General features: G+C 48.5%; 1 protein-coding gene across 6 annotated transcripts in view; it reads right to left on the bottom strand.

The window, feature by feature from the left end:
* KMT2E (lysine methyltransferase 2E (inactive)) overlaps positions 1-26919 on the bottom strand; it is a 445960-nt gene that overhangs the window by 289536 nt on the left and 129505 nt on the right. For all 6 annotated transcript variants that reach the window (XM_063927017.1, XM_063927020.1, XM_063927022.1 and 3 more), the window contains exons 4-5: positions 4328-4551; positions 4028-4108 (exon numbers count right to left, since the gene is read on the bottom strand). In XM_063927017.1, the coding sequence (XP_063783087.1) occupies positions 4028-4108; positions 4328-4551 (305 nt within the window). The remainder of the gene's footprint in view (positions 1-4027; positions 4109-4327; positions 4552-26919) is intronic.

The following is a 26919-nucleotide window of genomic DNA, read 5'->3' as shown; positions in this document are numbered from 1 at the left end:
CTTTTTCTGAACCGTGTCCAGAATCATTCCTAGGAACAGCAGACGAGTTGTCGGGATTAAATGGGATTTTGGAATATTCAGAATCCACCCGTGTTGTCTTAGCACCTCTTGAGATAGTGCTAAAGCTGTCTCCAGCTGTTCTCTGGACCTTGCCCTTATTAGGAGATCGTCCAAGTATGGGATAACTAATACGCCTTTTCTTCGAAGAAGAATCATCATCTCGGCCATTACCTTGGTAAAGACCCGAGGCGCCGTGGACAATCCGAACGGCAGCGTCTGAAACTGATAGTGACAGTTTTGAACAATGAACCTGAGGTACCCCTGGTGTGCGGGGTAAATCGGAACGTGTAGATACGCATCCTTGATGTCCAAGGATACCATAAAGTCCCCTTCTTCCAGGTTCGCTATCACTGCTCTGAGTGACTCCATCTTGAACTTGAACTTTTTTATGTAGAGGTTCAAGGACTTCAGATTTAGAATAGGCCTTACCGAGCCATCCGGCTTCGGTACCACAAATAGAGTGGAATAATACCCCTTTCCTTGTTGTAATAGGGGTACTTTGACTATCACCTGCTGAGCGTACAGCTTGTGAATGGCTTCCAACACCCTCTCCCTTTCGGAAGAGACGGTTGGTAAGGCAGACTTCAGGAAACGATGAGGAGGATCCGTCTCTAATTCCAACCTGTACCCCTGAGATATTATCTGCAGGATCCAGGGGTCTACCTCTGTTCCTGGGAAGGAGCTGCCTGTTGGTGTCTCTTCCCTCTTCCTCTGCCTCGTGGCAGGTACGACAAGCCCTTTGCTCTCTTATTTTTGTAGGAGCGAAAAGGCTGCGGTTGAAAGGTCGGTGCCTTTCTCTGTTGGGGAGTGACTTGAGGTAAAAAAGTGGATTTCCCGGCAGTAGCCGTGGCCACCAAGTCTGATAGACCAACTCCAAATAACTCCTCCCCTTTATACGGCAAAACCTCCATGTGACGTTTTGAATCCGCATCGCCTGTCCACTGTCGTGTCCATAAGGCTCTTCTGGCTGAAATGGACATAGCACTCACCCGAGATGCCAGTGTGCAAATATCCCTCTGTGCATCACGCATATAGATAAATGCATCCTTTATTTGTTCTAACGACAGTAAAACATTGTCCCTATCTAGGGTATCAATATTTTCAATCAGGGATTCTGACCAAACTACTCCAGCACTGCACATCCAGGCAGTTGCTATAGCTGGTCGTAGTATAACACCTGCATGTGTGTATATATTCTTTTGAATAACTTCCATCTTTCTATCTGATGGATCCTTAAGTGCGGCCGTCTCAGGAGAGGGTAACGCCACTTGTTTGGATAAGCGTGTGAGCGCCTTGTCCACCTTAGGGGGTGTTTCCCAGCGCGCCCTAACCTCTGGCGGGAAAGGGTATAATGCCAATAACTTTTTTGAAATTATCAACTTTTTATCAGGAGCAACCCACGCTTCATCACACACGTCATTTAATTCTTCTGATTCAGGAAAAACTGTTTGTAGTTTTTTCACACCATACATAATACCCTGTTTTACGGTATCTGTAGTATCAGCTAAATGTAACGTCTCCTTCATTGCCAAAATCATATAACGTGTGGCCCTACTGGAAAATACGTTTGAATTTCTACCGTCGTCACTGGAATCAGTGCCCGTGTCTGGGTCTGTGTCGACCGACTGAGGCAAAGGGCGTTTTACAGCCCCTGACGGTGTTTGAGGCGCCTGGACAGGCATTAATTGATTGTCCGGCCGCCTCATGTCCTCAACTGACTGTTTAAGGGAAGATAAACCATCACGTAATTCCACAAATAAAGGCATCCATTCTGGTGTCGACCCCCTGGGGGGTGACATCTGCATATTTGGCAATTGCTCCGCCTCCACACCAATATCGTCCTCATACATGTCGACACCACGTACCGACACACCGCAAACTCACAGGGAATGCTCTAATGAAGACAGGACCCACTAGCCCTTTTGGGGAGACAGAGGGAGAGTCTGCCAGCACACACCACAAAGCGCTATATATACAAGGGATATCCTTATATTAAGTGCTCCCTTATAGCTGCTTTAATATATATATATATAGCCATTAATGTGCCCCCCCTCTCTGTTTTACCCTGTTTCTGTAGTGCAGTGCAGGGGAGAGACCTGGGAGCCGTTCTGACCAGCGGAGCTGTGACAGAAAATGGCGCCGTGTGCTGAGGAGATAGGCCCCGCCCCTTTTTCGGCGGGTTCTTCTCCCGCTATTTTTCCAGTCAGGCAGGGGTTAAATATCTCCATATAGCCCCTATGGGCTATATGTGAGGTATTTTTAGCCTTGTATAAGGTTTATATTTGCCTCTCAGAGCGCCCCCCCCCAGCGCTCTGCACCCTCAGTGACTGCCCAGTGAAGTGTGCTGAGAGGAAAATGGCGCACAGCTGCAGTGCTGTGCGCTACCTTATGAAGACTGAGGAGTCTTCAGCCGCCGGTTTCCGGACCTCTTCACGCTTCAGCATCTGCAAGGGGGTCGGCGGCGCGGCTCCGGGACCGGACTCCACGGCTGGGCCTGTGTTCGATCCCTCTGGAGCTAATGGTGTCCAGTAGCCAAGCAGCAAATCCACTCTGCATGCAGGTGAGTTTACTACTTTCCCCCTAAGTCCCACGTTGCAGTGATCCTGTTGCCAGCAGGACTCACTGTAAAGAAAAAAACCTAAACTAAACTTTCTCTAAGCAGCTCTTTAGGAGAGCCACCTAGATTGCACCCTTCTCGTTCGGGCACAAAATCTAACTGGAGTCTGGAGGAGGGTCATAGGGGGAGGAGCCAGTGCACACCACCTGACCTAGTAAAGCTTTACTTTTTTGTGCCCTGTCTCCTGCGGAGCCGCTATTCCCCATGGTCCTTTCAGGAACCCCAGCATCCACTTAGGACGATAGAGAAATGACTGCTGTGTGCAGAAAACTCTCTGGAGCTCCAAAGTGTGCATCCTCTCCTGAGTGCACATTTTTCTAAACTGCCTGTGGGAGGGGACATAGAGGTGAGGAGCATGCACACCAAGTTGAAGAAATTTAAAGTACACCAGCTCCTTTGGACTCCATCTATACCCCATCGTACTAAGTGAACCCCAGTATCCTTTATGGATGCTAGAGAAAAATAAAAGTTTTAAAATAAACTGAAGAAAAAATCCTCTACCGAAGGCACATTTTTCTAAACTGGGCTGTCGGTGAGGGCATTGAGGGGAGGAGACAGCACACCCTGTTTGAAGAATTTAAAGTGCACCGGCTCCTTTGGACCCCATCTATACCCCATTGATGATCGAGAAAGGTAGATGTATTATCTTGTGTTACGTGCGAGAAGTGGTATCAGCGCATGTTATGTGGGCTGATACCACTTCTAAACCATGTATGAATGCGGAGAAGTGCTGCTATCTATAAGATAGCACGCTGATATGCCGGTCCATGTATAAATCAATTTGGACAGCTGCAGGTGTCGTTGCCCATTCACCACAGCAGGGAAAACTCGGTCCCTGGCTGTGGCAGCGTGGGAGTTCTTGCAATAGTAGCAAGATCTTTCACATGCCCAGTGGAGCGGGTCAAGAGAGTCACAGCAGCACCCCGGAAGCACGCATGTAGAAAGCACTCTGGAACAGTGGGGACTAACTTGACGAAGAGAACAGTCTAAAGTGGGAGGGCACACATCGCTGGAAAGGCAAGATAACATTCTCTCACATTGGATTGGACTGGAATAATGCATGCTGCAGATAAGAGGACCCACTCCTCAGCAAAACAGTGGTGACGTGGCCCACACAAATAATGGCCGCAGCCGGCACCATAATACATCTACCCCAGAATTCCTATCATAACATGGTGGAGGTTTGCAGATTTCAGTACTTAAAACATAGATTTTCTGTTTGGTGAGGAATTACTGAGGGCCAATAGGAAAGCAGTGGAATAAGTAAGATTGTTAAAAAATACAGTTGCAAAAAATATCAACTTTTTTGGTATATCCAATACATATTGTAAAAGCAAATGAGCTGCTTACCGAGGCTGACAGCGCTCACATAAATAGATGTCTGGAATATTTTGTCTGTCGATACCCATGCAATCTATATGTTGCCATACGCTGAAAAGATAAAATACATAAACAGTTGCATGGACAGGACTGGTATTACTGAACAAAGACCAGCTATTAAACACAAGTCATGGCCAGATCTTTTGAGTTTAGGTCTCGGTGGCAGAAACCATATCTATGTGACAAGTAATTAACATACAGAAAATAAAATAGGACATGCTTTTCCTGTAATCAGATATCTCACATATTTACAACAACTTACTCTCATACCTGCATTTGTCACAACAAATCATGTACCCATCATCATGGGTAAAGCCGCAGATACAGCGAGTGACATCTGTTCCATAGCTTCCATCTTCTGAAGTGCTGATGGTTGTAGCACTAGAAGTCTCATCAAAATGAGGAGTGGTAAATATGTTCACTTCATTCTTAATAAGAACAGGAGGCGGAGATGCCGGTGGTGTTGGTGGGGGGCGAGCGCCATAGTTGTGATCCTATGTTTCCATATAAAACATATAAAAAAGAAACAAACCCACAAATGAAGTAAAAACGGTAAAGATAAATAATTACTGCACAAATTTATATAAGCACTTGCATATATCTTTACAAAACAAGAAAGTTGTCCTGTAAAATCAAATGATAATTTAATTTAAAGTACGACCTTTAATTGTCTTCAGTCTTCTAAAGAGAGATATGTGTACAAGTGACCGTACCCATCGCAATCATTCAGATTTTACCTATCATTTAATAAAATGTACTTGGAAAAAAAAAATGCTAGCTATAGTTGCTATGGACAACTTCTTCACCCTTTAGAAGCTTGATGTATTTCCCGTTAATTGATTATTTTATGTATACTTTTCAGCCACATTGCAGTGTGTTTGAAATACATTAATTTTATAAGCGGGCTTCACCTGATCTTTAAAAAAATAAAATAAAATGTAAAAATTCTATCAACAAAATGTAAAGCTGTATTCTTAGTCGAGAAGATGCATCAAGGTTTCTAAAAAGTGGACAAATGGAGAAGCTGCCTGTAGCAACCAACCAGCTTCAACCTGTCATTTTACAAATTGCACTTAATAAATGTTAACTAGAAGCATATTGGTTACTATGGACAACGCCTCCTAATAAGTGAGAAATCACTTCAACCACTATTCCTACCCCACAAAGCCCATATGTAGTCATTTTGCTCATAACTCAGCCAAAAACTGGGTTACAAGAAGCACAGACCAATAGAACCCTGCAAGCAATGAGGCTGTAGCTTCCAATTAGTCTGTGCGGACACATCCTCTAGACTGTATTTACATACCGAATCAAATCAGGCAAAGTTTACACTGGTAGGAATACACCACTTCTTTTAGTCGCAGTGTTATATTTGGTCTTTGTGAATAGTGACGTAGAGGGGACAAGATATTTCTTTGTACTTTTTAAATAAAGCAAGAGTGGACAGTCAGGATAAGAAAGAAATGGAAATGTGCATATATACATTGTTATATATGTGTGGGTTCAGCTATATTATCCAGAAATAAGCATAACAGGCAAATTGGTGTAAATGCCTAAAAATGGGATTTATGTACTAACCTGGGTAATTCCTTTTCTTTGAGTCCATAGGGGGCAGAGGGAGAGACGCTGGGTATAGGCTGGGTAGGGACTGAGTCTGGGCACCAAAAAGTTACAGTACTCTTTCCAGCAGCCCTCAGTCTACCTATCCCTCCCCACCCTCCTGCCGAGGCCCGCCATTTTTAGTTAGCAAGACCCCGGCAGGAGCACGGAAAAGAAGAAGACCATCACACACACACAAAGACATACACTCTAGAAGACGATACACACCCATTATTACAGGAACAATGCCTAGCAAGACAGGTGCGTAAAGGAAGGGCGCCCTGTGCCCCCTATGGACTCGAAGAAAAGGATTTACCCAGGTAAGAAGATAAATCCATTTTCTTCTTCATCCACTAGGAAGCACAGGGAGAGATGCTGGGATGTCCAAAAGCTGTCCCATTAAGCGCCAAGAACACTACGCCCGAAGGCGGCGTCCTGGGACGCAAAAGTGTCAAAGGCATAAAACCTGACATAAGTGATAGCAGATGTCCAAGTGGCCGACTTGCATAGCTGTTCTGCAGAGGCACCATAGCAAGCTGCCTAAGAGGATCTAATGGAACATGTGAAAAGAGCAGTTACCTCGGCAGGGGTCTGTAGGTCAGCCGCCGTATATTTAAATGGAGCCACCTAGCACGAGACTTTTGTAGTAGGCCAGCCCAGTTTGTGAGAATCCTATAAGACGAACAAGGAATCTGACTTGCGGATGTCCTTAGTCCGTTCCACATAGATAGAGCGAGCCAGCACCACACCAAGGGAAGCCTTCGAAGTAGAGGCAGCAGAAAAAGAAGGCACCACAATTTCATGATTGATGTGGAACCTTGAAACCACTTTAGGATAGTGGCCCTAATTCAGAGTTGATCGCAGCAGCAAATTTGTTAGCAGCTGGGAAAAACTGTGCACACTGCAGGGGGGGGGGGGGACGACGACAGATATAACATGTGCAGAGAGAGTTACATTTAGGTGGGGTGTGTTCAAACTGAAATCTAAATTGCAGTGTAAAAATAAAGCAGCCTGCACGGAAACAAAATAAAACACCCAAATCTAACTCTCTCTGCAAATGTTATATCTGCCCCCCCTGCAGTGCACATGGTTTTCCCGAACTGCTAACAAATTTGCTGCTGCAATCAACTCTGAATTACCCCCAGTGGCCTAAGTGGGTCCGCAAGACCACTCGATCAGAGTGGAACAAAATAAATGGGGAGCGCCGATAACAGAAACCCGCCAGGCAGACGAAATGTGTAGAATAAAGCGGTTCAAACGGGGCAGTTTGAAGGGCCCAAAGTACCAGGGATAAGTCCCACGGAGCAATCGGAGGCACAAAAGGAGGTTGAAGATGTAGAAAGGTCTTAACGTCTGGCAACTGAGCCAGCAGACGTTGTAATACCTTGAGGGAGGAAAAGCTAAGATCCAGATCAAGTACCGACTGGATAAAAGCGAAAAGCCACGAAATACGAAAAGACCGCAGATTAAACTGCTTTGCTGAACACCTATCAAAGAAAGCCTTCCAGACTCCGTGATAAACCCTGGATGAAGGTGGTTTCTTGGCTCGAAGCATGGTAGAGATAACTTTCCGAGAAAAATCTTTTTCTCTTAGGACGGTTGTCTCAAGAGCCACAACATCAAAGCCAACCTGTCCAGATCTGGATGTAGACAAGGGTCCTGGAACAGAAGATCCGACTGCCGTGGAAGACGGAGAGGTGAATCAATTGAGAGACTCTAAATATCTTTGCACCAGCCTCGCCATGGCCAACTGGGGCTATCAGAATTAGCATGCCTCCCCTCCAGCTTGAATTTGCAAAGAACCTGCAGCAGCATTGAGATTGGAGGCAAGACATATAAGTGAAAACTCCCATGGAATTGTTAAGGCATCTACCAGGAAGTCTGCCGGATGCCTTGCGCGAACGTAGTACAGTGGTACCTGGTGATTGTGTCGGGACGCCATCATGTCGATGTACAGTAGTCCCCACCAACAGACTAGCAACTGAAAAGCTTCCGCATGTAGAGCCCACTCCGCAGAATACACATCATGCCGACTTAGGAAGTGTGCTTCCCAGTTAAGGACTCCCGGTATTAATATTGCTGACAGAGCAGGTAGATGTTGTTCCGCCCAATGGAAGATGCGTGTTGTTTCTCGCATAGCACAGCGACAGCGGGTGTGCCGCCTTCCCGATTTATGTAAGCGGCTGTGGTCGTGTTGTCTGACTGTAACTTGACTGGACGACCCTGGGAGGACAGGCTGCGCAGCACAAAGGGCTCTGTATATTAAGCTGAGCTCCAGGACATCGATTAGAAGTTTGCTTTTATGTATTGTCCAGCGCCCGTAGAACGAGTGTTGTTCCGAGACCGCTCCACAACCCCGCAGGCTGGAATCTGTGGTGAGCAGGATACAGTTCTGGATCCAAAAGGGGCAACCCTGGTTCAGATTGGAATGGCACTGAACTTAGCGGGAAAGGACAATCGTCTGTATGTTGATGTGCAGATGGCACCCATTCCACTTGGTCAGCACCTCCAACTGTAGAGGCCGCAAGTGAAGCGATGCGTACTCTACCATGTCGAAAGTGGCTACCATGCACCCTAGAATCCGCATGCAAGCCTGTACAGACACCCTGCAGTGACGGAGAAAAATGTTGAATTTTGGATTGTAGGGCCCGAATATTGTCGTCTGTGAGGAAGAGGTGTTGTAGCCGCAAATTAAGTAGGGCCCCCAAGTGTAACATTTCCTGTGACGGCACTAAGGATGATTTGTGCCCATTTATCTTCCAGCCGTGCGACTTCAGAAGATCCACTGTCATTTGAATATGTTGAACTAGTACCTCCTGGGACTGGGCCATAAGGAGGAGGTCGTCCGAGTTAGGTAGAATCCAGGCCCCTCTGCAACATAGGTGTGTTGCCATGACCGCCATGATTTTATAAAAATACTCAAGATGCAATTGACAACCCGAATGGCAACACCTGAAACTGGTAATGGTCCCTTAGAATGCCAATTCTGAGGAACAGTTGAAATTACTGGCACCGGTAATTCCTTTTCTCCTAGTCCGTAGTTTATACTGGGGTCTTGTACTTTAGTATCACGGGGTATAGATCGGGTCCACTGGAGCCTGGCACTTTAAAAACCTTCAGTGTGTGTAGGCGCCTCCCCTCTATGCCCCCCCTACCAGACTCAGTCTAGGAAAACTGTGCCCGAGGAGACGGACATAATATGAGAAAAGAAACAGGTACAACAGCGGTGAGACAACAAGCCAACACACGACCATAAACGAAAAGGAGATTTATGGTAAGAACTTACCTTTGTTAAATCTTTCTGCGAGGTGCACTGGGTTCCACAGGGATAACATCAGGGTGTAGAGTAGTAACTTGATCGTTAGTAGCCACATACACAACATTCTTAAAACAGGAGAAAGTGCCAGCGGCTAATGCCACACAAACCCAAAGAAGTTAAGTGCGTCAGGGTGGGCTCCCTGTTGAACCCAGTGTGCCTCGCAGAAAGATTTAACAAAAGGTAAGTTCTTAACATAAATCTCCTTTTCTGCAGCAGGGTACACTGGGTTCCACAGGGATAACATCGGGGATGTCCTAAAGCAGTACCTCATGGGAGGGGACGCACTGTAGTGGGCACAAAACCCTGCATCCAAAGGAGGCATCCTGGGAGGCGAAGTATCGAAGGCATAGAAACTTATGAACGTGTTCACTGAGGACTACGTAGCCGCCTTACACAAATGTTCTGCGGAAGCGCCATGGCGGGCCGCCCAAGAAGGTCCAACAGACCGAGTAGAATGGGCTTTGATGGAATCAGGAGCTGGAAGGCCCGCCTGTACATAAGCATGTGCAATCACCATTCTAATCCATCTGGCCAAGGTCTGCTTGTTAGCAGGCCAGCCACGTTTGTGAAAACCAAACAGTACGAAGAGAGATTCAGACTTCTGAACAGAAGTACTTCTCTTCATATAGATACGGAGAGCCCGTACCACATCCAAAGACTGCTCTCCAGAAGACAACTCAGGAGAATTAAAGGCAGGAACCACAATTTCCTGGTTAAGGTGGAAGGAAAACACCTTAGGTAGGTAACCAGGGCGTGTTCTAAGTACTGCCCGATCACGGTGAAAAATCTGATAGGGAGACTTACAGGATAAGGCACCCAGGTCTGAAAAGCATCTAGCAGAGGCAATGGCTAGCAGAAACAAGACCTTAAGGAAAAGCCACTTAAGATCTGCGGATGCAAGATGTTCAAATGGAAATTCTTGCAAGGCCTCCAAGACCACCGACAAATCCCAAAGGGGACACAGGTGGGACAAAAGGAGGCTGAATGCGCAACACACCGAGTGAAGGTATGAACATCACGCAGAGATGCAATTTTTCTCTGAAACCATACTGAAAAGGCAGAAATATGAACCTTGAGGGAGGCTAGACGAAGACCTAAGTCCAGGCCTAGAAAAGACAAAAGTTTGGCTGTACTAAATATGTAAGCATCATGATTGTTATTTGCGCACCAAGCAAAGTAAGAAATCCAGACCCTATGGTAAATCCGAGCAGAAGCCGGCTTACGGGCTTTCAACATCGTTTGAATGACCGCCACTGAAAAACCTTTGGCCCTCAGTACGGAAGCTTCAAGAGCCACGCCGTCAAAGCCAGTCGGGCCAGATCCTGGTAGACACAAGGGCCCTGAACGAGGAGGTCTGGCCGTTGTGGAAGTAGAAGGGGACGCCCTAGCGAGAGGCCCTGGAGGTCTGAGAACCAATGCCGTCTGGGCCACGCGGGAGCAATCAGAAGTAGTATGCCGCCTTCTTGTTTGAACTTCCTTATCACTCCGGGCAGGAGAGACACCGGAGGGAACACATATGGCAACCGTAAGTTCCACGGGATTGCCAGTGCGTCCACGAACGCTGCTTGAGGATCCCTTGTTCTTGCTCCGAAGACCGGAACCTTGTGGTTGTGTCAAGACGCCATCAGATCTACATCCGGTGCCCCACTTGTCCACGAGGAGTTGAAATACTTCTGGATGGAGGCTCCACTCCCGGCGTGCATGTCCTGACGACTGAAAAAGTCAGATTCCCAGTTGAGGAGCCCCAGAATGAACACCGCCGATATGGCTGGTAGATGGCGTTCCGCCCATTGAAGAATCCTTGATACTTCCCTCATTGAAATGCGGCTTCGAGTGCCGCCTTGATGATTTATGTACGTCACTGTGGTGGCGTTGTCAGACTGTACCTGAACAGGTCTGTTCTGAATTAGATGCTGGGCCAGGCTCAGTGCGTTGAACACCGCCCGCAGTTCCAGAATGTTTATTGGGAGGTGAGATTCCTCCTTGGTCCACCGACTCTGAAGGAAGTGTTGCACCAACACCGCGCCCCAGCCTCTCAGACTGGCATCAGTCGTCAGAAGGACCCAGTTGGAGATCTAGAAGGGATGACCCCCGCTCAAACGTCGGTCCTGCAGCCACCAGCTCAGTGACAAACGGATCTCCAGAGACAAGGAAATGATGTGAGACCTGATCCGGTGAGGCAGGCCGTCCCATTTGGCAAGAATCAGTTTCTGCAGCGGGCGCGAATGGAATTGAGCGTACTCCACCATGTCGAAAGCCGACACCATGAGACCTAGCACTTGCATCGTCGAATGTATTGACACTTGCGGACGAGATAGGAAGTATCAAATCTTGTCCTGAAGCTTCAGGACCTTCTCCTGAGACAACAACCGCTGGTTGTGGGTGTCCAACAACGCTCCCAGGTGCACCGTGCTCTACGCAGGGACCAGGGAAGATTTCTTCCAGTTGATGAGCCACCCGTGGGCTTGCAGAAACTGGATATAGACAGATCCAGATGGCGTAGGAGAACTTCTGGGGAATTTGCCAGGATCAACAAGTCGTCCAGATACAGTAGGATCCTGACCCCTTGACGGTGGAGTACAGCCGTCATTACCGCCATGACCTTGGTGAAGACTAGCGGAGCCGTGGTCAAGCCAAAAGGTAACGCCCAAAATTGGTAATGGAGGTTGCCCACAGCAAACCTAAGGTGCTGCTGATGAGACATTGCAATAGGAATATGCAGGTAAGCATCCTGTATGTCCAGGGAGACCATATAGTCCCCAGGTTCCAAGGCCAGAACAAAACCTGGAAATCCTGACAAATTTGTTCAAGGACTTGAGGTTGAGAATGGGCCGGAAAGACCCATTCGGTTTCGGGACTAGGAACAGTGGTGAATAGTACCCCTTGCCTCTCTGAGCCAGAGGCACTTGTACTACCACTCCTGTGTCCAGGAGGGACTGTACCACCGCATTAAGAGTTTTTGCCCTCACCTGATCCGAAGGGACGTCTGTCAGGCAAAATCGATGAGGGGGACGTTTCTTGAAGGATACGGCATAACCTCGAGTGACGACTTCCCGTACCCAGGCGTCCGAAGTGGTCTTCAACCAATCCTGGGTAAACCCTAAAAGTCGGCCCCCCACCCTGGGATCCCCCAGGGGGGCAGTCCACCCCGTCATGCGGCAGGCTTGTCAGTTTTGGAAGCAGGCTGACGGGCAGCCCAGGCCCGTTTGGGTTTGGGCTTAGTAGGTTTGGAAGTGCGACCGTGTTTCGGGTACGCCTGACCTTTTGCTTTTCCCGGAGGACGAAAGGAACGAGAGGAAGTACTCAGCCTTCGGCGTCGAAGGAGCAGTACTAGGCAGACATGCCGTTTCAGCAGAAGCTAAGTCAGCCACTATCTTGTTGAGGTCTTCTCCAAAAAGAATGGGGAGAAGGGAGCACCTCCAGGGTTTTCTTGGGGTCCAGATCAACGGACCAGGACTGCAACCAAAGAATCCAGCAAGCCAGGATAGATGTAGTACAAGCCTTGGCCGCCAGAATACCGGCATCAGAAGCCACCTCTTTCTCATATAAAGTGAAGCTTTGACAATATACGACAGGCATTGTCTAGTGTGATCAGAAGCATTGGAAGGCAACTCTGGCTCCAACTCCTGGGCCCACACCTCAATGGCCTCTGCAGCCAAAGTTGCTGCAATAGTGGGCCTATGCACAGCACTAGATAGGGTGTAAACTGCCTTTAAACAATCCTCCACACGCTTATCCGTCGGTTCCTTCAGAGATGTGACGGTAGTCACAGGCAGAGCCGAGGATACTGCCAGCCGCGCCACTTGCGAATCCACTGGCGGATGCGTTTCCCAATTTTGACTTAGTTCCGCAGCAAGAAGATGGCGAGCCAGCATCTTCTTGTGAGATGCGAATTTCTTACCTGGAGTTTCCCAGAATTCCTGACGTATGTCCACTAAGTGGTTAGAGTGAGGTAAAACTTGCTTAACAACTTTCTTACGTTTGAACCTGTCCGGTTTCTTAGGAACGGCATCAGGCTCTGCGTCATCCGTGATCTGAAGAATCATCCTGATCGCCTCCAACAAGTCAGGAACATCTACCTGCGACCCAGCCTACCCATCAGAACTATCAGTATCAGAATCTGAGGGGTCAGTATAAACACCATCCTCATCAGATGAGGTGTCTGGGAAAGTGGTAGACTGTGAGGAAGTAATGGCCAGTTTAGATGACCCCTTGGTCTTGGGTGTGTACACACGGTGAGATAAATCTGTGAGATATTGACTATATAGTCAAAATCTTATGAAAAGTTAGTGCATATCTCATGGTGCTAGGCAGCTTGCGATACAGATTCGATCCCGATGCGCGCTCCCATGGGGTCGGTATCGTAGGGCTAGATAGACTGTGCAGGCAAGTCAATCTTGACTATCTAGTGTACAATCTAGTATAAAGTATAGTCAAAATTGGCACTTAGTCAACATCGTACATAGACAAAATCTCAAGCACCGATAGTCAAAATCTGTACAATCTGTGCTATCTGGGCTCTGGGGGAGTTCAAGGGAAATCGCATAGTCAAAATCGAACATAGCAGGGATCTCACCGTGTGTACACACCCTTAGGCGGGAGAGAGTCAGATTTCTATTTAGACAGTGACTGGTTTAATTGCTGTACCTGACTGGAGATTTGATCTGCCCAGGGCCGACTACTGCAGGTACCATAATCTGTTGTACCGGTACAGGAGGTCACATAGGGGGCGTAAGTTTAGTTACAAGCGTAGTTAATATAGAGGAAAATGTAGCCCAAGGTGGGTCATTTTGAAACCCCGTTGCCACTATTCCACTGGGGGTTAGGGAACCCCCAGAACCTGAACTCTCTGCTGCCAAGTTTACCTCAAACATGACTGCAGCGTCACCGCCACACACTGTGGGATCAGCTCCAGCTCTGTTCCCCCTGTAGCTGACATAGCTAAAAGCACAATCTCAGGCAACACAGTACAATATCAGCAGCAATATACCCGACAAGCACCACCTGTGCAGCTTATATATTCAGCAAACAGGGAATTCAAGGGGTGTCGTACGGTATGTCGGCGCTCGGGCTCCCGGCGCCCAGCATACCGACGCCAGGAGCCCGACCGCCGGCATACCGACAGCGTGGCGAGCGCAAAGTAGCCTCTTGCGGGCTCGCTGCTCTGCGGGCACACTATTTTATTCTCCCTCCAGGGGGGGCGTGGACCCCCACGAGGGAGAATAGTTGTCGGTATGCCGGGTGTCGGGATTCCGGCGCCGGTATACTGTGTGCCGGGATTCCGACATTCGGCATACAGAAGACCACCCAATTCAAGAGGTATATGGTGACTAAGGATCACAAAGAAACATACACAATGAGTATATCTTGTGAGATGCCTATATCAGATAATAAACCTGAAATACTGAGCCCCTTCAGGTCATAGAATATAGGGATAGCAATCTGAGTGAGAGACAGAAATGGGAGGTCACAATGTACAATGCAGAAATTATGACATGCAATAAAACTGCACTGGACTAGCAATAAAAAGTAATAAGATTTTAAACCTACCGGGAAATCTTTTTCTCCTAGTCCGTAGAGGATGCTGGGGACTCCGTAAGGACGGGCTCCGCAGGAGACATGGGCACCTAAAAGAACTTTCTAGTATGGTGTGCACTGGCTCCTTCCTCTATGCCCCTCCTCCAGACCTCAGTTAGAGAACTGTGCCCAGAGGAGATGGACAATACGAGGAAAGGATTTTGTTAATCTAAGGGCAAGATTCATACCAGCCCACACCAATCATACCATATAATCCTGGCATACCCAAAACCAGTTAACAGTATGAACAAACAACAGTATCGGTCCAAGACCGATTCTAACTGTAACATAACCCATATGTAAGCAATAATAAGATTTTAAACCTACCGGTAAATCTATTTCTCCTAGTCCGTAGAGGATGCTGGGGACTCCGTAAGGACCATGGGGGTATAGACGGGCTCCACAGGAGATAGGGCACCTAAAAAGAACTTTGACTATGGGTGTGCACTGGCTCCTCCCTCTATGCCCCTCCTCCAGACCTCAGTTAGAGAACTGTGCCCAGAGGAGATGGACAATACAAGGCAGGATTTAGCAATCCAAGGGCAAGATTCATACCAGCCCACACCAATCATACCATGTAACCTGGAACATACATAACCAGTTAACAGTATGAACAAACAACAGTAACGGTCCAAGACCTATTCCAACTGTAACATAACCCTTATGTAAGCAACAAGTATATACAAGTCTTGCGGAATTTCCGCACTGGGACAGGCGCCCAGCATCCTCTACGGACTAGGAGAAATAGATTTACCGGTAGGTTTAACATCTTATTTTCTCTTACGTCCTAGAGGATGCTGGGTACTCCGTAAGGACCATGGGGTTTATACCAAAGCATCCAATCGGGCGGGAGAGTGCGTATGACTCTGCAGCACCGACTGAGCAAACGCTAGGTCCTCATCAGCCAGAGTATAAAACTTGTAGAATTTAGCAAAAGTGTTTGACCCCGACCAAGTCGCCGCTCGGCAAAGCTGTAATGTCGAGACGCCTCGGGCAGCCGCCCAAGAAGAGCCCACCTTCCTAGTGGAATGGGCTTTAACCGAATTTGGTACCGGCAATCCAGCCGTAGAATGAGCCTGCTGAATCGTATTACAGATCCAGCGAGCAATAGCCTGCTTCGAAGCAGGTGCGCCAATCTTATTAGCAGCATACAAGACAAACAGAGCCTCTGTTTTCCTAATTCTAGCCGTCCTGGCTACATAAATCTTTAAGGCCCTGACTATGTCCAGGGATCTGGAATCCTCCAGGTCACTTGTAGCCACAGGCACCACAATAGGTTGATTCATATGGAATGAAGAAACCACCTTAGGCAAAAATTGCGGACGTGTCCTCAATTCAGCTCGATCCACATGAAAAATCAAGTAGGGGCTCTTGTGTGACAAAGCCGCCAATTCTGACACTCGCCTTGCTGATGCTAAGACCAACAACATAACCACCTTCCAGGTAAGAAATTTCAACCTCAACCTTGTTAAGCGGTTCAAACCAGTGTGATTTTAGGAACTGCAACACCACGTTCAGGTCCCATGGTGCCACTGGAGGCACAAAAGGGGGCTGGATGTGCAGCACTCCCTTTACAAACGTCTGGACTTCTGGAAGAGAAGCCAATTCCTTCTGAAAGAAAATCGAGAGGGCCGAAATCTGAACCTTAACAGAGCCTAATTTCAGGCCCATATCCACTCCTGTCTGTAGGAAGTGGAGAAGACGACCCAGATAAAAATCTTCCATAGGTGCATTCTTGGTCTCACACCAAGACACATACTTTCGCCAGATACGGTGATAATGTTTTACCATCACCTCCTTCCTAGCCTTTATTAAAGTAGGGATGACCTCTTCCGGAATCCCCTTTTTCGCTAGGATTCGGCGTTCAACCGCCATGCCGTCAAACGTAACCGCGGTAAGTCTTGAAATACACAGGGCCCCTGTTGCAACAGGTCTTCCCTCAGAGGAAGAGGCCAGGGATCCCATGTGAGCATCTCTTGTAGATCCGAGTACCAGGCCCTTCGAGGCCAGTCTGGGACAACGAGTATCGTCTGTATTCTTCTTCGTCTTATGATCCTCAACACTTTTGTGATTAGAGGAAGAGGAGGAAACACGTAGACCGATTTGAACACCCACGGTGTTACCAGAGCGTCTACTGCTACTGCCTGTGGGTCCCGAGACCTGGCACAATACCTCCGAAGCTTTTTGTTGAGGCGTGACGCCATCATGTCTATTTGAGGAGTTCCCCAAAGACGCGTTACGTCTGCAAAGACTTCTTGATGAAGTCCCCACTCTCCTGGATGGAGATCGTGTCTGCTGAGGAAGTCTGCTTCCCAGTTGCCCACTCCCGGAATGAAGACAGCCGACAGAGCGCTTACATGATTTTCCGCCCAGCGAAGGATCCTTGTGGCTTCTGCCATCGCGACTCTGCTTCTTGTCCCGCCTTGGCGGTTCACATGAGCCACTGCTGTGACATTGTCTGATTGAATCAGAACCGGTAGGTTTCGAAGAAGACTCTCCGCTTGTCGAAGGCCGTTGTAAATGGCCCTGAGTTCCAACACATTGATGTGTAGACAGGACTCCTGGTCTGACCAAAGACCCTGAACATTTTTTCCCCATCCTCGGAGGCTCGCGTCCGTGGTAACCAGGATCCAATCCTGAATTCCGAACCTGCGACCCTCCAGAAGGTGAGTACTTTGCAACCACCACAGGAGGGACACTCTGGCCCCCGGGGACAGAGTTATTTTCCGATATAAGTGCAGATGGGACCCCGACCACTTGTCCAGAAGGTCCCATTGAAAAGTCCTTGCATGGAACCTTCCGAAGGGAATGGCCTCGTAGGCCGCCACCATTTTTCCCAGAACTCGAGTGCATTGGTGAACTGACACCCTTTTTGGTTTTAGCAGGTCTCTGACCATGTTCTGGATGTCTTGGGCTTTCTCTATTGGGAGGAAGACCTTCATTTGTTCCGTATCCAGTATCATACCTAGGAACGGTAGTCGAGTTGCCGGAATAAACTGTGACTTCGGTAGATTTAGAATCCAACAGTGTTGCTGGAGCACTCTCAGAGAGAGCGCCACACTGCTCAGCAATTTCTCGCTTTTATCAGGAGATCGTCCAAGTATGGGATAATTGTGACTCCATGCTTGCGCAGGACCACCATCATTTCCACCATTATCTTGGTGAAAATCCTCGGGGCCGTGGAGAGTCCAAACGGCAACGTCTGAAATTGGTAATGACAACTGATGACAATCCTGTACAGCGAATCTCAGGTATTCCTGATGGGGGGCATATATGGGGACATGAAGGTACGCATCCTTTATGTCCAGAGACACCATAAACTCCCACTCCTCCATGTTGGCTATTATCGCTCTGAGACATTCCATTTTGAATTTGAATCTTTTTATGTACAGGTTTAGGGATTTCAGATTCAAAATAGGTCTGACCGAACCGTCCGGTTTCGGGACCACAAATAGGGTTGAGTAGTAACCTCTTCCCTGCTGGTGCAGAGGAACCTTGATTATCACTTGCTGTATACACAGCGTTTGAAATGCAGCTAACACTATATCCCTTTCCGATGTGGAAGCTGGTAGGGCCGATTTGAAAAATCGGCGCGGGGGCACCTCCTCGAATTCCAATTTGTAACCCTGGGAAACTATTTCCAACACCCAGGGATTCAGGTCCGAACTGACCCCCAGGCATGACTGAAAAGTCGAAGACGTGCCCCCACCGATGCGGACTCCCTCGGGGTAGCCTCAGCGTCATGCTGTGGGTTTTGGAGCAGCCGGGGAGGACTTTTGTTCCTGGGCACCTGCCGAAGCAGGTGCTCTTTTGCCTCTGCCCTTTCCTCTGGCGAGGAAAGAGGATCCCCGACCTCTTCTGGACTTGTGCGACCGAAAGGACTGCATCTGATAGGGTGTTACTTTCTTTTGCTGCTGGGGAATATATGGTAAAAAAAATTGATTTACCTGCTGTAGCTGTGGAAACCAGGTCAGTCAGCCCATCCCCAAACAATACATCACCCTTACAGGGTAGTACTTCCATATGTTTCTTGGAATCCGCATCACCCGTCCATTGGCGAGTCCATAAGGATCTTCTCGCTGAGAAAGACATGGCATCAGCCCTAGAAGCTAGCAATCCAATGTCCCTTTGAGCATCCCTCATAAATAAGACTGCGTCCTTTATGTGGGCTAGAGTTAAGAATATAGTATCCTTATCCATATTATCAAATTGATCTGTCAGCTCATCTGTCCAAGCTGCAATCGCGCTACACACCCATGCCGACGCAATTGTCGGTCTTAGCACAGCCCCTGTATGAGAATAAATACACTTTAATGTAGTTTCTTGCCTGCGATCTGCAGGGTTGTTAAGGGCCGCAGCGTCAGGAGACGGTAGCGCCACTTTCTTGGACAAGCGCGTCAGGGCCTTGTCCACAGTGGGGGAAGATTCCCAAATCTCCCTGTCCTGCTTAGGGAAGGGGGATGCCATATAAATTATTTTGAGGATCTGCGGTCTCTTGTCCGGAGTCTCCCAAGCTTTCCCAAAGAAATCATTTAATTCATGAGATGTGGGAAAATTAATAATCTGTTTCTTTTCCTTAAACATGTGTGCCCTTGTGTCGGGGACCGAGGGTTCATCCTCAATATGCAACACATCCCTTATTGCCACAACCATACACTGAATGGTTTTAGTCACCCTAGGGTGCAATTTTACTTCGTCATAGTCGACACTGGAATCAGAGTCCGTGTCGGTAGTAGTGTCTTGTGTTAAGGGACGCTTTCGAGACCCCGACGGGTCCTGTGAGTCGGTCCAATCCGAGGATTGACCCCCTGATGTCCCCCCTAATTCAGCCTTATCAAGCCTTTTATGTAAAGATGCCACACTTGCATTCAACATATGCCACATGTCCATCCAATCTGGAGTCGGCACAACCGACGGGGAGACACCACTCATTTGCTCCACCGCCTCCTTGGAGAAGCCTTCCACCTCAGACATGTCGACACACAGGTACCGACACCGCACACACACACAGGGATTAACCTATAAAGGGACAAAACCCCAACCAGGCCCTTAGGAGAGACAGAGAGAGAGTAAGCCAGCACACACCCAGCGCTTAATAACACTGGAAAGATATGACCAGATAGCGCTTTTATATAACTATAAATTGACCAGATTCCCACTCACTGCGCTCAAAATGCCCCCCTCCTCTTTTTTCCAGCCTGAATGTTCAGCAGGGGAGAGACCAGGGAGCCAGCGTTTTCCTCATGCAGCTTCTGTGGAGAAAATGGCGCTGGTTAGTGCAGGGGATCAAGCTCCGCCCACCTGACGGCGGGCTTCGGTCCCGGTAATTTTTCTATAGAAAATGGCGGGGGATCGTAGAATTACTGCCCAGCAGCCTAATCTACCTTGTCAGTGCCCAAATGTGAGGTTTATTGCTGCCCAGAGCGCCCCCCCCCCCCCCCTGCGCCCTGCACCCTTCAGTGCTGCTCTGTGTGTGTGACTGGGAGCAATGGCGCGCAGCTTACCGCTGCGCGCCTTACCTCATGAAGATCTGATGTCTTCTGCCGCCTAAGATGTCTTCTGCCTTCTCATCCGGCTTCTGTCTTCGGCATCTGTGAGGAGGACGGCGGCGCGGCTCTGGGACGAACCCCAGGTGAAACCTGTGTTCCGACTCCCTCTGGAGCTAATGGTGTCCAGTAGCCTTAGAAGCAGTGCCCAACTTGACAAGCCAGCTCTGCTCCTCTCTCCTCGGTCCCACGATGCAGGGAGCCTGTTGCCACCAGGACTCCCTGAAAATAAAAAACCTAACAAAATTCTTATCAACAGAAAACTCTGGAGAGCTCTCTGCAGTGCACCCATTCTCCTCTGGGCACAAGATCTAACTGGGGTCTGGAGGAGGGGCATAGAGGGAGGAGCCAGTGCACACCCATAGTCAAAGTTCTTTTTAGGTGCCCTATCTCCTGCAGAGCCCGTCTATACCCCCATGGTCCTTACGGAGTCCCCAGCATCCTCTAGGACGTAAGAGAAAACTATATACAAGTCTTGCAGATTTTCCGCACTGGGACTGGCGCCCAGCATCCTCTACGGACTAGGAGAAATAGATTTACCGGTAGGTTTAAAATCTTATTTTCTCTTACGTCCTAGAGGATGCTGGGGACTCCATAAGGACCATGGGGTTTATACCAAAGCTCCCAATCGGGCGAGAGAGTGCGGATGACTCTGCAGTACCGACTAAGCAAATGCTAGGTCCTTATCAGCCAGGGTATCAAACTTGTAGAATTTAGCAAAAGTGTTTGACCCCGACCAAGTTGCTGCTCGGCAAAGATGTAATGCCGAGACGCCCCGGGCAGCCGCCCAAGAAGAGCCCACCTTCCTAGTGGAATGGGCCTTTACTGAATGCGGTAGCGGCAATCCAGCCGTAACATAAGCCTGCTGAATCGTGTTACAGATCCAGCGAGCAATAGTCTGCTTCGAAGCAGGCGCGCCAATCTTGTTGGCAGCATACAGGACAAACAATGCATCTGTTTTCCTAATTCTAGCCGTCCTGGCTACATACATTTTTAAGGCCCTGACTACATCCAGGGACATGGAATACTCCAAGTCACTCGTAGCCACAGGCACCACTATAGGTTGGTTCATATGAAATGAAGAAACCACCTTGGGTAAAAATTGAGGACGAGTCCTCAATTCCGCTCTATCCACATGAAAAATCAAGTAAGGGCTCTTGTAAGACAAGGCCGCCAAATCTCACACACGCCTCACAGATGCCAAGGCTAACAACATGACCACCTTCCAGGTGAGAAATTTTAACTCCACCGTTTTAAGGGGTTCAAACCAGTGTGATTTAAGGAACTGCAACACCACGTTCAGGTCCCATGGTGTCACTGGGGGCACAAAAGGAGGCTAGATGTGCAGTACTCCTTTTACAAAAGTCTGGACTTCTGGAAGAAAAGCCAATTCCTTCTGAAAGAATATTGACAAATCCGAAATCTGTACTTTAACAGAGCCTAACTTTAGGCCCATATCCACTCCGGTCTGTAGGAAGTGGAGAAAACGACCCAGATGGAAATCTTCCGTAGGAGCATTCTTGGTTTCACACCAAGAGACATATTTCCACCAGATACGGTGATAATGTTTTGACGTCACCTCCTTCCTAGACTTTATTAGAGTAGGTATGACCACCTCCGGAATACCCTTCTCCGCAAGGATCCGGCGTTCAACCGCCATGCCGTCAAACGTAACCGCGGTAAGTCTTAGAACAGGCAGGGCCCCTGCTGTAACAGGTCCTCTCTTAGAGGAAGAGGCCAAGGATCTTCTGTGAGCATCTCCTGAAGATCTGAGTACCAGGCCCTTCGAGGCCAGTCTGGAACAATGAGTATTGTCTGTACTCTTTTTCGTCTTATGATCCTCAACACTTTTGTGATGAGAGGAAGCGGAGGAAACACATAGACCTACTGGAACACCCATAGCGTTACCAGAGCGTCTACTGCTATTGCCTGAGGGTCCCGGGACCTGGCACAATACCTCCAAAGCTTCTTGTTGAGGCGTGACGCCATCATGTCTATTTGAGGAACTCCCCAGAGACCCGTTATCTCTGCAAAGACTTCTTGATGAAGTCCCCACTCTCCTGGATGGAGATCGTGTCTGCTGAGGAAGTCTGCTTCCCAGTTGTCCACTCCCAGAATGAAGACAGCTGACAGAGCGCTTACGTGATTTTCCGCCCAGCGAAGAATCCTGGTGGCTTCCGCCATCGCGACTCTGCTTTTTGTCCCGCCTTGGCGGTTCACATGAGCTACTGCTGTGACATTGTCTGATTGAATCAGAACCGGTAGGTTGCGAAGAAGATTCTCCGCTTGTCGAAGGCCGTTGTATATGGCCCTTAGCTCCAACACGTTGATGTGTAGACAGGACTCCTAGTCTGACCATAGTCCCTGAAAATTTCTTCCTTGGGTGACTGCTCCCCATCCTCGGAGGCTTGCGTCCGTGGTTACCAGTATCCAGTCCTGAACGCCGAACCTGCGACCCTCTAGAAGGTGAGCACTTTGTAGCCACCATGGAAGAGAGACCTTGGCCCTGGGGGACAGTGTTTTTTTTTTTTTTTTTTTTATGTAATTGTAGATGGGACCCGGACCATTTGTCCAGAAGATCCCATTGAAACGTCCTTGCATGGAACCCGCTGAAGGGAATGGCCTCGTAAGTTGCCACCATTTCCCCCAGAACCCGAGTGCATTGATGAGCTGACACTCTTTTCGGCTTTAGTAGTTCTCGGACCATGTTTTGGAGGTCCTGGACTTTTTCCAACGGGAGGAAAACTTTCTTTTGTTCCGTGTCCAGTATCATGCCTAGGAACGATAGTCGAGTTGTCGGAACCAACTGTGACTTTGGTAGATTGAGAATCCACCCATGTTGTTGAAGCACTCTCTGAGAAAGTGACACGTTCTCCAGTAATTGCTCTCTTTATCTCGCTTTTATCAGGAGATCGTCTAAGTATGGGATAATTGTGACTCCTCACTTGCGCAGGATAACCATAATTTCCGCCATTATCTTGGTGAAAATCCTCGGGGCCGTGGACAGCCCAAACGGCAACGTCTGAAACTGATGACAATCCTGTACCGCGAATTTCAGGTACTCCTGATGAGAGGGATATATGGGGACATGAAGGTAAGCATCCTTTATGTCCAGTGACACCATAAAATCCCCCCCCTTCCAGGCAGGCTATCACCGCTCTGAGCGATTCCATCTTGAATTTGAATCTTTTCAGGTACAGGTTCAGGGATTTTAGGTTTAAAATGGGCCTTACCGAACCATCCGGCTTCGGAACCACAAATAGGGTTGAATAATACCCTTTTCCCTGTTGGCTCAGGGGAACCCTGATAATCACTCGCTGTTGACACAGCATTTGAATTGCAGCTAGCACTACTTCCCGCTCTGGGGAAGAAGCTGGTAAGGCCGACTTGAAAAATCGGCGTGGGGGCACCTCTTCGAATTCCAGCTTGTAGCCCTGGGAGACTATTTCTATCACCCAAGGGTCCACGTCTGACTGAACCCAGACTTGGCTGAATAGTCGAAGGCGTGCCCCCACCTGTGCGGACTCCCGCAGGGGAGCCCCAGCGTCATGCGGTAGACTTAGCGGAAGCCGGGGAGGACTTCTGCTCTTGGGAACCAGCCGCAGCAGGTGTCCTCTTGCCTCTACCCTTACCTCTGGCGAGGAAAGAGGAGCCCCGACCTCTTCTGGATCTATGCGACCGAAAGGACTGCATCTGATATTGTGGGGGTTTCTTTTGCTGTTGGGGAACAAAAGGTAAAAAGGTCGACTTACCCGCGGTAGCTGTAGATATCAGGTCCGCGAGGCCGTCCCCAAACAATACATTACCTTTGTAAGGTAAAACCTCCATATGCCTTTTTGAGTCTGCATCCCCCGTCCATTGGCAGATCCATAAGGCTCTTCTTGCCGAAATAGCCATAGCATTGGCTCTTGAACCCAGTAAACCAATGTCTCTTTGAGCGTCCCTCATATATAAGACTGCGTCCTTAATATGAGCTAATGTTAACAAAATTGTATCCCTATCTAGGGTATCAAGGTCAGCTGACAGTGTATCCGTCCAAGCTGCTACTGCACTACATACCCATGCCGACGCAATTGCCGGTCTAAGCAAAGTACCAGTATGAGTGTAGATAGACTTTAGTGTAGTCTCTTGCCTGCGGTCCGCAGGATCCTTGAGGGCCGCTGTGTCAGGGGACGGTAGCGCCACCTTCTTGGAAAGGCGTGTTAAGGCTTTGTCCACTGTGGGAGAGGATTCCCAACTTACCCTGTCCTGTGTAGGGAAAGGGTACGCCATAAGAACCCTTTTGGGAATCTGCAGTTTCTTATCTGGAGTTTCCCATGCTTTGTCACATAACTCATTAATTTCATGGGAAGGAGGAAAGTTTATAACTTGTTTCTTTCCCTTAAACATGTGTATCCTTGTGTCGGGCACCGAGGGCTCATCAGTGATATGTAACACATCTTTTATTGCAATAATCATGCACTGAATACTTTTTGTCACCCTGGGGTGCAATCTTGCTTCATCATAGTCGACACTGGAATCAGAGTCCGTGTCGGTATCTGTGTCCCTTATTTGTGAGAAGGGACGTTTCTGAGACCCCGACAGGTCCTGTGAGTCGGTATAATCCGTAGATTGATTACCTGCCGACGCACTGGACTCTGCTTTGTCCAGTCTTTTATGCAGTGAAGCTACACTAGCATTTAACATATGCCACATATCCATCCAATCCTGAGTCGGCACCGCCGACTGAGACACAAAACTCATCTGTTCCACCTCCTCTTTGGATAAGCCTTCCGTTTCAGACATGCCGACACACGTACCGACACCCCACACACACTGGTATATAACTATAAGGGGACAATTCCCTAAAGAAGGCCCTTTGGAGAGACAGAGAGAGAGTATGCCAGCACACACCAGCACCAACTGACCCAGGAACAAAAAAAAAATAAGAATTTACTCACCGGTAATTCTATTTCTCATAGTCCGTAGTGGATGCTGGGGACTCCGTAAGGACCATGGGGATTAGCGGCTCCGCAGGAGACTGGGCACAACTATAAAGAAAGCTTTTAGACTACTGGTGTGCACTGGCTCCTCCCACTAAGACCCTCCTCCATACTTCAGTTAGGATACTGTGCCCGGAAGAGCTGACACAATAAGGAAGGATTTTGAATCCCGGGTAAGACTCATACCAGCCACACCAATCACACCGTATAACTCGTGATACAATACCCAGTTAACAGTATGAAAACAACTGAGCCTCTCAACAGATGGCTCAACAATAACCCTTTAGTTAAGCAATAACTATATACAAGTATTGCAGACAATCCGCACTTGGGATGGGCGCCCAGCATCCACTACGGACTATGAGAAATAGAATTACCGGTGAGTAAATTCTTATTTTCTCTAACGTCCTAAGTGGATGCTGGGGACTCCGTAAGGACCATGGGGATTATACCAAAGCTCCCAAACGGGCGGGAGTGCGGATGACTCTGCAGCAAACTCAAGGTCCTCCTCAGCAAGGGTGTCAAACTTGTAGAATTTAGCAAACGTGTTTGACCCCGACCAAGTAGCTGCTCGGCAAAGTTGAAGAGCCGAGACCCCTCGGGCAGCCACCCAAGAAGAGCCCACCTTCCTCGTGGAATGGGCTTTTACCGATTTAGGATGCGGCAGTCCAGCCGCAGAATGTGCAAGCTGAATCGTACTACAGATCCAGCGAGCAATAGTCTGCTTTGAAGCAGGTGCACCCAACTTGTTGGGCACATACAGGATAAAGAGCGAGTCAGTCTTTCTGGAGACGGTAGTGCCACCTTCTTTGACAAGCGTGTGAGCGCTTTATCCACCCTAGGGGATGTTTCCCAGCGTGACCTATCCTCTGGCGGGAAAGGGTACGCCATTAGTAACCTCTTAGAAATAACCAGCTTTTTATCAGGGGAAGCCCACGCTTCTTCACACACTTCATTTAACTCTTCAGATGGAGGAAAAGCTACTGGTAGTTTTTTCTCTCCAAACATTATACCCTTTTTTGTGGTACCGGGGGTAACATCAGAAATGTGCAACACATTTTTCATTGCCTCAATCATGTAACGTGTGGCCCTACTGGAAGTTACATTAGTCTCATAGTCGTCGACACTGGAGTCAGTATCCGTGTCGACATCTGTGTCAGCCATCTGAGGTAGCGGGCGTTTTAGAGCCCCTGATGGCTTTTGAGACGCCTGGGCAGGCACAGGCTGAGAAGCCGGCTGTCCCACAATAGGTATGTCGTCAAACCTTTTATGCAAGGAGTCGACACTGACGCGTAAGTCCTTCCACAGCACCATCCAACTCAGGTGTCGACCCCGCAGGGGGTGACATCACGTTTACAGACATTTGCTCCGCCTCCACATAAGCCTCCTCATCAAACATGTCGACACAGCCGTACCGACACACCGCAAACACACAGGGAATGCTCTGACAAAGGACAGGACCCCACAAAGCCCTTTGGGGAGACAGAGAGAGAGTATGCCAGCACACACCAGAGCGCTATATAACACAGGGATCCCACTATCAATGAGTGTTTTCCCTTATAGCTGCTTTTTTATATATATCATATATATATATATTATCTATACTGCGCCTAAATTTAGTGCCCCCCCTCTCTTTTTTACCCTTCTGTAGTGTTCAGACTGCAGGGGAGAGCCAGGGAGCTTCCTTCCAGCGGAACTGTGAGGGAAAAATGGCGCCAGTGTGCTGAGGGAGAAGCCCCGCCCCCTTTTCGGCGGACTTTCTCCCGCTTTTTCTGGAATACTGGCAGGGGTAATTTTACATCTATATAGCCTCTAGGACTATATATGATGTATATTTGC

The sequence above is a fragment of the Pseudophryne corroboree genome, chromosome 6 (genome assembly GCF_028390025.1).
Source record: "Pseudophryne corroboree isolate aPseCor3 chromosome 6, aPseCor3.hap2, whole genome shotgun sequence".
Lineage (NCBI taxonomy): Eukaryota > Metazoa > Chordata > Amphibia > Anura > Myobatrachidae > Pseudophryne > Pseudophryne corroboree.
Note: the sequence above shows the minus strand (reverse complement) of the source record. Positions and strands in the feature narration are given on the sequence as shown.